We start from the raw sequence: 12,446 nt of genomic DNA, 5'->3' as shown, positions 1-12,446 counted from the left end.
ACATGCCTCACTGTAGATGATTGGTCAGAAGTTTAGGATGAACTAATTTAAAAATTAAACTATCTGATTCAATTCCAAAATGAGTATTTTTGAATATTTATTCAAAACACCTATTATTAGTAAGTCACCGTGCTTCATATTGCAGAGGATGTACAGGTTAATTAGGAAGAGTCATTCTCTCAATGAGTTTGTAATTTCATTGGGATATTAAGATAAACACGTTCCAGTAGCTGTATTGGGAAGTTAAGATAGGCACATGTGATCAGGCTATGATAAGTAAGTGCAAAATTCTGTAGAGTCTGAAGGGAAAAAAAGCACACGCGTCACTGTGGGAATCCAGAGAGGTTTTATGGAGAAGGCATTTGAGCTGGACCCTAAAGGATGTATAGGGTTTTAAAAGAGATTGGGAAAGAGCACATCTCAGCAGAAAGGGATGGCATGACCGAAAGCAATGAAGTGGGTTCGAGGCAGGTTGTGTTCAAGGAGAATGTGGCTGTAAAATAGGAAGGACAGGGGAGAACAGGAAAGTGGTGCTGTATGGTGCCGGATATTGACCTCATATAACCAGCAACCCTTGAAGGATTTCAAGCACGGAAGTGATGTCATCAGATTTGCTTTTTGGATTGCTCATATTTTAAGAAAAATAGTTTTATTGTGGTATAACTGACACACAATCAACTGCACATATTTTAAATGAACAACTTGATAAGGTTGTGTGTATGTGCCTGGGAAACGATCACCACAGCGGGATAGTAATCACATGCATCACTCCCAAAAGTTTTCTTGTGCCTGTTTATAATCCTTCCCTCCAGCACCCAATCCCACTCCCCGTTGTTCTGCTTTCTGTCGCTCTAAGTTCGTTTGCATTTCCTAGAGTTCATATAAATGGAACCATACTGTATGAACTCTTGTCTGGTTTCTTTCACGCAACATAATTCTTCTGAGATTCATCTATGTTGTTGCATATATCAAGAGTTTTTGGTTTAGATAGTCAATTGAATTTTTATGTCTTAAGTAGTAAGATAAAAATGTCACATATTTATCCTTGAAGTTACCACTTCAGCATTCTTCATTCATTTGTATAAATTCAGATTTCCATCTGGCATCATTTTTTCCACCTGAAGGATTTCCTTTAACATTCTTCTAACATTTCTGCGGCCTCCTGATGCTGAATTCTTTCAGCTTTTGTATGTCTGAAAATGTCTTGAAACTGCCTTCGTTTTTGAAAGATATGTTTGCTGCCTATAGAATTCTAAAATGGCACTATTTTTCTTTCAGTACTTTAAATATGTTGTTCCACTGGGTTTTGATGGTGTTTTTGTTTTGCTTGCGTTGTTTCTGATGAGAAATCTAATGTCATCCTTATTTTTCTTCTGTATGCATTATCTCTTTTTTTCCCTCTGACAGTTTTTAAGGTTTTTCTTTATCACTGATTTTGAGCAATTTGGCTATGATGTTCCTTGTTATAGTTTTCTTCCTATATTTTGTATTTGGGGTTCCTGACCTGCTGAGATTTCTGAGATAGTTTTCTTTAAATTTGTAAAAATTTTCAGCATTATTTCATCAAATATTTTTTTCTGTCTCCCTCCCCCACTTCAGGGAATCCAGTTACCTTAAACTTGAAATTGTCCCACAATGCACCAGTGCTCTTTTGTGTTTGGGGTGCTTTTTTCACTCTCCATTTGTTTTAGTCCCATTAATCCCATCCAGTGTTGTTGTTGTTTTTTTTTTTTTTTTTTTAAATATTATTTTTGAATGTTGACTATATTTTTCTTTTTTTTTAATTTATTTATTTTGACTGTGTTGGGTCTTCGTTTCTATGCGAGGGCTTTCTCTAGTTGTGGCAAGCGGGGGCCACTCTTCATCGCGGTGCGCGGGCCTTTCACTGTCACGGCCTCTCGTTCGTTGCAGGGCACAGGCTCCATATGCGCAGGCTCAGTAATTGTGGCTCACGGGCCTAGTTGCTCCGCGGCATGTGGGATCTTCCCAGACCAGGGCTCGAACCCGTGTCCCCTGCATTGGCAGGCAGATTCTCAACCACTGCGCCACCAGGGAAGCCCGTTGTTGTTGTTTTTCTGAGACATTGTGGTTTTCATCTCTAGAAGTTCACTTTGGATCTTTCTTATATCTTCTATATCTCTAACTTCTTGAATGTATAAAATACAGTTGATAGTAACTGTTTTAATGAACTTCTCTGTTAATTCTAACATCTGTGTCAGTTCTAGGCCGGTTTTGAAGGATTGATGATTAGCCACATTATGGGTCATACTTTCACTGTCTCTTTGCATGCCAGGTAACTTTTGATTGGTTGCCAGACCTGGCAAATTTTACCTTGTTGGGTGCTGGATATTTTTGTATTTCTATAAATCTTGAGTTTTTTCTGGGATGCAGTTAACTTCCTTGGAAACAATTTGATCCTTTTAAGACTTGCTCTTATGATTTGTTAGGTCTGGAGCAGTCCTCAGCCCAGAGCTAATTATTCCTCCCTACTGAGGCAAGACCTTCCTGAGTACTCTACGCAGTGCTCCATAAATGATCATTTTTGCCGGTTTGGCTGGACGGAACTGGTACTTTTTCTGGCCCAGGGCAGCACTGGGCACTCTTCCCTCTAATTTTTTCTGATGTTTGTTCTCTGGCCTTGGGTAGTTTCCCCACACGTGTATACTGATCAACATTCTTGAACACTTGAGGGGGACCCTGTGACTGTCTCTGGGATTCTCCCTCTGTGTAGCTCTTCCCTCTGTCCTATGAGCTCTAGCTGCCTTGATCTCCCTGAACTCTCAGCTCTGTTTCCTCCGCTCAGGGGTCCACCTGGGCCCACCTCAGTTCCCCTTTCCTGTGCTGTGGACTGGAAACTCCACCAAGGAAATTGTAGGGCTCACCAAGTTCGTTTCCTGTCTCTCAGGGATCCATGACTTTTATTGCCTATGACCAGTGTCCTGAAAACAACTAATTCATATATTTTGTATTTTTTGTGTGTTTCAGACAGGAGAGTAAATCCAGTTCCTGTTATTTCATCTTTGCCCGAAGTACAAAATTGGCCAGATTTGGCATTTACTCTCAGGGCTGTGTCGAGGATGGTTTTGAAGATGTCAAAAATGGAATTAGAGAGTCAATCTAGACAGTTACCAAAGCAGTGTAGTGAAAAATGTATGCAGGCCTTGAATTCATGTGAATTTAATGTATTGAAATATATGAAGGTCTGGAAGGCAGTGGTGATAGAACAGAGAAATAGGGGTGGATCCAGGATGTAAAATGGACATGACTTGATAACTGACTGGACAGAAGGGTGATGGAAGGGTGAAAGTTTAAGAGGACTCTGAGTTTTCTAGGAGGGGAGGCTAGGTAGATGTTGGTGCCACCAAGTGATCTAGGGCACCTGAGAGAAAAGGAGGAGAGAAAGGAGTTTATGGGAAATCCAGGTGGAGATGTTCAGGGCCGGTAATGATCTATCCAAGGGTGAAAATACTGAGATTTTGTCCTAGAAGTTCCCCTAGAGACTGAATTTTGCTGATCACATCCCTGGTATGGTGTTTAGCATGTTTCTCTGTTTTCTGTATTTCCTACAAGTTGGCTCTAGAGGGTTGATGAGATCGTTTCAGTGTTTTTTGGTCAAGGCTAATCCATGGATGGTGTTGCCCATTGCTTTTAAAATAAATGCAAACTCTACCATGGTCTAGTGTCTACCAGGTGCTGCAGGATTCATCTGCAGCCTCATCTTATACCACTCTTCCTCTCTTATTCACTCTGTTCTCTTACTCCACTCTGTCTCCTACTGGGGAGACAACCTCTCAGTAGCTCTAGGGAACTGCTCTGAAGAGGTAGGGAGAAACCAGCTTATGTATGACTTTTGGCTAGAAAATACATTCAGTCAAGAATGCATCTCAGGGCTTCCCTGGTGGCGCAGTGGTTGAGAATCTGCCTGCCAATGCAGGGGACACGGGTTCGAGCCCTGGTCTGGGAAGATCCCACATGCCACGGAGCAACTGGGCCCGTGAGCCACAATTACTGAGCCTGCGCGTCTGGAGCCTGTGCTCCGCAACAAGAGAGGCCGCGATGGTGAGAGGCCCACGCACCGCGATGAAGAGTGGTCCCCACTTGCCGCAACTAGAGAAAGCCCTCGCACAGAAACGAAAGACTCAACACAGTCATAAATAAATAAATAAAAGAACGTGAATTTCTAAAAAAAAAGAATGCATCTCAGTAAAAAGATTGCTGTTAGTCACAAAGAGCAGATACCTCAAGTGAATGATTTTAATGCTCATCTATGTACGGGAAGATGCAAGGATTTGGATTCATTAAAATTCTTCCTGAAATACCTCTGACTATCTATGGGGACTGTTTTTCTAGATCACAGAGTGCCGCATCCTGTTTTTCATCCTGACTTCCTCTCAGGGTGCACCGTCGGTCAGGGACTGCAGTGGCTACGATACTCTCTGCTTTCCTTTATTTTTCACCTCCGTTTTACAAATGAGGAAACTGAGAGAAATTGAGTGATTCAAGGTGTTCTGTAAATATTTGTTCAGTAAATAAATCTGTGAATTTGTCCAAAGCCACACAACCATTAAATAAAGGAGCTAAAACTTTTTGCTTTTGTTTCCTTCTGTTCTTCTCTTTCCTTTTTTCTTCCTTGGTGGGGAGAATGGGGGGGAGCAGGCAGAGCTGCTGCAGAAGGAGGAGAGGGAGGGAAGGTGAGGACGGCTGTCTGAGAATTACTGGATACGAGCATAATGTCTCCATCAGCTGTAGTACCTAATCTTGATTCTGTTTTCACTTAATGAAGAAGTGCTAATACTTTAGTAAAGGCTGTCTTTTACCAAACCATGGATGACCTAGAACTATAGCCTGGATGTAAAAGCAAAACCAAGGTCTTCTTTTTAAAATAAATTTTATTTTAGCAACATTAATTTTTTCTAGATAAGGAAAGTAGTACATATTTCTTGCAGACATTTTCAAAAATATAGAAAAAATCAAAACTGCCTATACATGTCAATCCTTACAGAGAAGCAATTAACATTTTGGAAACCTTCTATTTAACCACTTTGCCACCTTATTTTCAATAGCAGGTGGTTTCGCTTTTGTTTGGTAAGTCAAAGGTCAAGGCAGAATTATCTTGCTTCTGCGGCTGGTGCTTCAACAGGAAGGGAGACAGATCTTTGCTCACATCTAGAGAGCCAACGGCATCCTCCAGAGACGGAGAGCCAGACAGGTGTGAGCTGAATTAAAGAACTTCTAAATGTCATGTGAACAAAGGTCCCGACACTGGATGAATAAGAATCACACACTTGGTCCTGGGTTTTTTGTTCTCCTGGCCTATTATAGATGGTTTTTTCCATAACTGAATAATGCAAAGACCTTTCCAGCGGTAAACAGTGTTCTCCAACTGAAGCAGTTCCTCTCAGAAATTTATAGGCAACAGACTGAGTCCTGTTCACTTTCTTTTATTAGGCAAACAACTTACATTATATTATGAAAATGAAGTCTGCAAACAAGATTACTTTATTAAATCACCACCTCCTCAGCTTTTCTTCTCTGCAGTAAGTATTCACAAAGATTTAACAGGCCTCCCACCAGCCTCATGAGCATTTTTAAAATCCTTTCTCTTCCTCTGAGATTTAACTGAGATGCAAAATGTTTTCATTTTTCAGGCCTCTTGGAAAAAGCGGCTTTTCATCCTGTCAAAGAGTGGGGAAAAGGGCTTTAGTCTTTCCTATTACAAAGACCATCATCACCGAGGTTCTGTTGAAATTGATCGGTGCGTATCCAATCAAGAAAATGTTTATAACAACAAATACTAACGTGTTGCCTGCAAGATAGAAAAAAGAATTAGAAAACGTTAATTTGTGGAACTAAGAGTCCAACTGAAATAGGAATTCTGAATTAAGTTTTAGGCTGAACAAAGTATTTTCAATCAGTGATAAACCAGATCTCAACTTATTTTCTAAAACTATTGGACAATTTTCAAAGTATTGATCAAACAGATCTAAAGTTTTATTCAATTTGAAACTTAATAAAAAACATTAGTCAATTTCTTCCTAATTTTGTATTTGCGTCTGTTTAATACTTTATATCTATTTCTAACAGAAACTCCAGTGTAGAAGTCGGCATCAGTAACCATGAAAAAATGCAATCTGTACAGAAGATGTTTAGATGCCATCCTGAAGAAGTGATGTCCATCAGGACCACTAACAGGGAATACTTCCTCATTGGCTATGACAGGTAAGTAGTAAGATAACACAGGGTGTCTCCTGTATGCAAAATAAAAAACAAACAAATAAACAAAAACATTTTAAACCAGTAAACAATAAACATGCCTTGAATAGAAACCCATGGCCACAACCTTAAACACCATCTTGGCAGTCTTTATTATGTGTTAAAATACCTTGACAAATCACACTATTCATTTCCTAGGGCTGCCATAGCAACGTACCACAAACTGGGTGGCTTAGAACAACAGAAATTTGTTGTCTCACTGTCCTGGAGACTAGGAGTCTGAAATCAAGGCGTCACAGGCCATGGTTCCTCTGAAGGTTCTAGAGAAGATCTGTTCCAGGCCTCTCTCCTAACTTCTGGTAGTTCCTTGGCTTGTGGCAGCAAACCTCCAGTCTTTACATGGCAATCTCCCTATGTGCACGTCTCTATGTCCAAATTTCTCCTTTTTATAAAGACACTAGTCATATTGGATTGGGACACCCTACTCCAGTCTGACCTCATCTTAACTAATTACGTCTGCAACAACCTGACCTGACTTCCAAATAAGGTCACATTCTGAGGTACTGAGGATTGGGATTTCAACATGTGAATTGCGGGGGGGGGGGGGCACACAATTCAACCCATAACAGTCACCATCACCGCAGATACATTTTATGTACAAGAAACCAATACAGTAACATCTACCCAAGGTACATATATTAGGGAGTGGCTATGCTCGTCCCTGAAGGAGTCTTCAGTTTTTGAGGGGCTTTTGGTGCTAGCGAAGATGGCAAATGGATTCTTTGCGGATGATTATCTGCTTCACAGAGAGGCTAAAGTTGGAGAAGGCAGCTGTACAGAGGAGGTGGCAAATGCTCAAGCCAAACTATCAATATGAAGAGCTATTCAGGCGAAAACCTTTCTTTTCAATTGTCGCGGGAGTCAATAGAAAAGAAGACGTGATTTATATACATTTGTTCAAATACATCCTTCTTAAATACATGCATTCCCTAAAGGGAGGCACACCTAAATAGCTACACCAAATGGCGCTGACAGGTTAAGGGGCCACTTAAGGACACAAAAGAAATCCGTTTCAAAGTCAAAAGCTCCAAACCCTGTGATTATACTGTTACTTTCCACTTTTCTTCCCATTTCTCTGAGTTTTGCTCACAGAGGTGGCATGAGGGTTAATTCTGGTGTGTTAGCGTGGAGGTGGTAAGGATCCAAGGGGGGGCATTTAAGCTACTCAAGAAAAAGATCCTTATTTCCCTGGTACCTACCCCATTGCCTGTTCCAATCTTAATAAAAGAATCCTTCGCCGGTTCAAAGCGAGCGCAGGCGCCATTGTTGCCACATGACGGGTGAAAGTTTATTCCTATCAACAGGGAGAAGATTAAAGACTGGGTGTCCTTCTTGTCATCACTCTGCCGGAATATAAAAGCAGCACACCAGAATACAGAGGTGACTCTATTTCACTAATAAAATAACGGGGCATCTGAACAAAGCCCTCTTTCACAAGGAAACAAAATGTGAGCTATTTTTTTTTTTCCTCCTTAGCAACTGGCATTAATACAGGAATAAATAATTGAGAAAATGTACATCCTTGTTATTTTTATGACTAACAATAGAAAAAAATTCTTTTGTGTTTTGCAAGAGAGCTAAAATACAGACACTTCAAATTTTCATTATTGGAGTAGGAGGAGTGAAAGTTAACTGTGGCATTTTTTAATAGTAGCTGGAACTACAGTATTTTCCATCATTGTTATTCAAGGTACATAACAGCTACCTTTTGAATGACTAAGTCCAGGGTGGTTTCTAAAAAAATGCTTTTTAACCTATCTTGTATTTTCAATACGAGTTTTCTTTGATGTAAGTGCCAGAAATTTTAAGTTGTTTATTTACTTCATAAGAACCTTTGCTAATTTACCTAAGTCCTTTCTTAGGACAGACCTTTATAAATGAAACTTTGGCCTCTAGGTATCATTTTGACATGGTTTCTAGGTTGTTCTATGCCTACAACAAAAGCAGAGGCCAAGGAGAAGGGAAAGCAAAGTGTGTCTACAAGTACTCAAATGATTAGAGTGAAGGGGTGGGGTACAGAGGGACACGGTGTTGAAAAGACAGGTTGAGGGAAACTTAGAGCATCTCTGAAGGCCAGGCTGGGAGTCCTCAAGGGTTTTGGAACAGGAGAGACACAAGATCAGCTCTTGTCTAAATGGGAGAATGCTGGCCAGCAGTATAAATGTTAGTGGTCAAAGTTTGGAAGCAGAGAGCCCCATGACCAGGCTGTTGCTTCATTCTAGACAAGAGATCAGTCATGCCCTGATTCCAGTATTCCTTTTTGATAAGCAGGAGAAACTCTCATTGGGTGATAGAAGGCCCTCTTCAGACCCCATCCCTCTCCTTGGTCCTTCCTGCACACCGGAGGCTGTCAGCACGACCACAACAAGAAAAAGTCTTCCAGACATGGTAATCAGACTTACCTCTCTTAGGACGCCCTGCCTGGGAGCCAGCTGATGCTTCAAAAGTCAAAGTATTTGACATCTTCCTCAAAGCCTAATCCACCAAAGAATGATTCTTAGTCCTACTGTCTATCCTATATTTAGTCTGTTTCCCCTGCCATGATGAGCCTTACTGCTTGCCCGGCCTACATCTAAATGTATTCATTCACTTTCGGTGCTCTTTGATATGCATCCAGGTATGGCAGGTATGTCGGGTGGAGACCCCCCCAGCTAAACAAAAGCCTGGATGGTAGCCTTTTCCTTCCTTTCACCAACAGGGCAAAGATTACTTCTGTAAAAAACATTCCCCAAACACCACTTGACCATCTGTACTCCGGAGGCGAAATCAGAGTTCTTATTATTTCCTATATTTACCCAAATCAGTCTTGCTTCTCCGTGTCTGTGTGTGTGACTTCATTTCTAATGAAGTCCATTTGAGGAAAGCAAATATAATACATTTGCCCCTTGAAAATGATTTGTAATTGTGCTTTCAGCTCTCCTGGATTTGCAATCTTCCCAATTTTGGGTATTATTAACGAACAGGCTGAGTGTTTTTTTCTTCTGCCATGGATGCTATTTTATCCCTTAGAGATGTAACCACTGACTTTGCCTTTTCCCTGGGTACCGGGCACATCTTAATAGGGCATAGCCTCCTGTTTTATCTAGCTGGAAGCTCTCCAACTATTTTAAAAGCTTTATGTAGCATATCAAATGCACCAGGCCAAACACTTCATTTGGTATTTGTAGGAAAGGTGGTAGGAAATGGGGTTGAGAAAGATAACTCTTTTCAGTAAATGCCTCTTGCTTTTCACTCCTGTACCCCTTCTCCCTAAAGATACTATTATTGGTCATTTTGCCTTTTCATACTATGTATTCCAATCCAGTGATTTTCCAATCACCTTCAGTTAAGAGTACCACCTACCTTGTTGGGAGTTGTTGTTGCTGTTTCTAAAATAAAATGGGAACCCTTCCTCATCCCCGACTCAGCATGACCTGGCTTCGTGAACTTGGAGCTAGAAAAACGGACACAACTTAAATACATCTTTTTTTTTTTTTTTAAATCACTTTCTTTCAAGGACTTCCTAGAGAACATTCAGGGTTTTTTCAACCCTCCCCCCTTGCTCTAAGGCATTGTACTTGGAAGAATTGAATTGTACTTATAACAATTTTCCTGCCAGGCAAAGCAGCTACTTTGTACAGTCCTGTATCTATTAGAGAGGGAAGCAGTAATTGGTTGAACCTAGATCACCTTGAAGCCTACAATTCATACTATCACATGATCGGTGCTACAGAATTGCATTGCTATGGAAACAGTAGAATGATATAAGCAGAACACAAAAGAGGAACACAGCAGAAAGGGAAAAGATGCAGTGCCTTGACCCTGGGCTAATTAGCTTCTCAGATGGCACTGAGTGAAAACTAGAAAAAGATGAGCGTGGAGGATTCAGTGGCAGAGCTTAGTGACTTAGCACACCACCCACCGGAGAGAATTACTTGTTCTGAGATACGGGACCCAATAATAGAGAAAAGCCTGAAAGATGGGCTGGCTTATATTTTTATATCAGTGGTGACCCAGACTCAAGAAGCAAGTTCAAGTTGTGAGGGCTTCTGGATGTAACCTTGGAAGATCCTCGGATGTTCTCAACCCAATTAATCTATCATGCCTTTTCCAGAAAACATGTGGTTTAATTGTGTCTCTTGCAAAGACAAAGAAAAAGCATTAATTCTGTCTTCATCTCTTTATTCAGCATTTAATGGTAAAAAGTTCTTTTTCAATGGAAAAGAGTTCTGCGGGACTAAGAGAAGCTCGTCTACCACATGACTTCTGGTCAGAGGCCGCGCAAGATACGGAAGAAGAGAGTCATTATGTTAGTCCTCGAAGTATTCTTTTAGAGGTAACCCCTTCTGTTCACTAATCATTTATTCCTTCTGCAAATATTTACTGAGCCCCTGCCAGGCACTGTTTCTGAGGCACTAGGCTGGTTTCAGAAGCAGACACAGGTGATGTGCTCACAGTGTTGACACTTTAATAGGAACCAACCATGATACGAGACAGAAAGGGCTCCATACTGAAGAGAGATGCTCGTCAAATGCTCGGAGGGCATGAGGGGTGGTAGGCGGCGAAGCTGACTTCCAGACAGAGGCCAGGGAAAGTTCCATGGAATGACATTTGACCTTACATGATAGGCAAAATTTGGACCTGAGGGATTGACCTGGGGAGTCTTTCTGCATTCTGGGAAGAGATAATAATAGTATGAGCAGAAACAACAACACCCTTGGGTGATAAATTGTGTGGCATATACCAACCAGTCTATTGATCATTTGGAATTCCCTGCTGAGTGCCTTCTGTGTGCGAATCCTGTACTGTGCTAGGCATGGTGGCTGCCAGCAGGGACCTGATATCACGCCTGCCCTCAGCGCTCACAGTCCTCCCAGTTACCACCTGACGATGCTCCACCAGCGGCATGGTCAAAGAGCTCTGGAAGCAAACAACAAGGTCCTACTGTATAGCACAGGGAACCGTATTCAATATCCTGTGATATACCAAAATGGAAAAGAATATGAAAAAGAATGTGTGTGTGTGTGTGTGTGTATATATATATATATATATATACACACACACACACACACACACACACACACACATATATACGTATATATTGGGTTGGCCAAAAAGTTCATTTGGGTTTTTCCATAACAGCTATGGAAAACCCAAATGAAATTTTTGGCCAACCCAATATATATACATATATATAGAGAGCTGAATCACTTTGCTGTACAGTAGAAATTAACACAACATTGTAAATCAACTACACTTCAATAAAATAATACTTTTTCAAAAAAATAAAAGAGCTCTGGAAGCAATAGAAAACAAGACAGATTTTCGGTCTCCACTGGAGTCAGGGAGGGCTTCAAGACACAAAATGGCATTTGACACATATATGATGAATAGTTCAGTTGAGCTCTAACCCAGCGTGAGTGGCATATTAGGGGGAAAAAACCCACAGCAACCAGAAAAAAGAGCCAGACCATAATGGGTCTTGAATGCCAAGTTGACTTCATGCTGCAGGCAGGACAAGGGGCAGTGGTGGCTTCTCAGTTAGGAAAGGGCAAAACCGAATTATCTTCTAGTACTATTAACCCAGCAGCTATATTCAAGGTGGACAGTAGAGAGAAGAGAATGGAAATGGGAAGAAGGAAGACAAAATTGGGGGGAGGGGGGCAGCATTTCCCAAACTGGGTTTTTCTACAAGATGGTGACATGTGTTCATACATAAGAAGCATTCTGAGGTCAAATGAGTTCTGGAAACACCAAATCAAAGTAAGTTACACAAGCTTCTTCACTGAAGAATTCTCAGAGCCTTTAGTATGCAGTGGTGCATTATAAATAGCCAAGCAAGATACAACACACAGCATTCCGCAAGCTTTGACCACAGGACCCTGCTTTTCATACCAGTGCTCTCTGGGACATGGTGACAGCAACTAGTCTTTCATGACAGTCCAACCAACCAGTCAGGTGGTACTGAGCACTAGCTATATGCCCGGCGTTTGCTAGGTACTTTACGAGATGCAAAGTCTAGTAAGACAGATAAAACTAAGCTGGAAGACCATTACAAAAATTAAGTACAACACTGTGTCATAGAAGTTCAGAGAAAGGAGAGGTTGGCAGTGGCTGAGGTGATCGGAGGGGGCTATGGGACCTCAAGCCAGGCCTGAATACAGCTTCATTAGACAAAAGAAAAAAGGGGCACT

At 41.2% G+C, this 12,446-nt stretch overlaps 1 protein-coding gene across 4 annotated transcripts in view; it reads left to right on the top strand.

The window, feature by feature from the left end:
* Positions 1–12,446, top strand: part of PLEKHS1 (pleckstrin homology domain containing S1) — a 32,168-nt gene that overhangs the window by 7,923 nt on the left and 11,799 nt on the right. For all 4 annotated transcript variants that reach the window (XM_082424037.1, XM_082424034.1, XM_082424036.1 and 1 more), the window contains 6 exons: positions 5,449–5,537; positions 5,649–5,755; positions 6,085–6,219; positions 7,578–7,653; positions 8,545–8,661; positions 10,442–10,588. In XM_082424037.1, the coding sequence (XP_082280163.1) occupies positions 5,449–5,537; positions 5,649–5,755; positions 6,085–6,219; positions 7,578–7,653; positions 8,545–8,661; positions 10,442–10,588 (671 nt within the window). The remainder of the gene's footprint in view (positions 1–5,448; positions 5,538–5,648; positions 5,756–6,084; positions 6,220–7,577; positions 7,654–8,544; positions 8,662–10,441; positions 10,589–12,446) is intronic.

The sequence above is a fragment of the Balaenoptera physalus genome, assembly GCF_965194825.1.
Source record: "Balaenoptera physalus genome assembly, chromosome: 14".
Lineage (NCBI taxonomy): Eukaryota > Metazoa > Chordata > Mammalia > Artiodactyla > Balaenopteridae > Balaenoptera > Balaenoptera physalus.
This window is presented reverse-complemented; position numbering and strand designations above follow the sequence as displayed.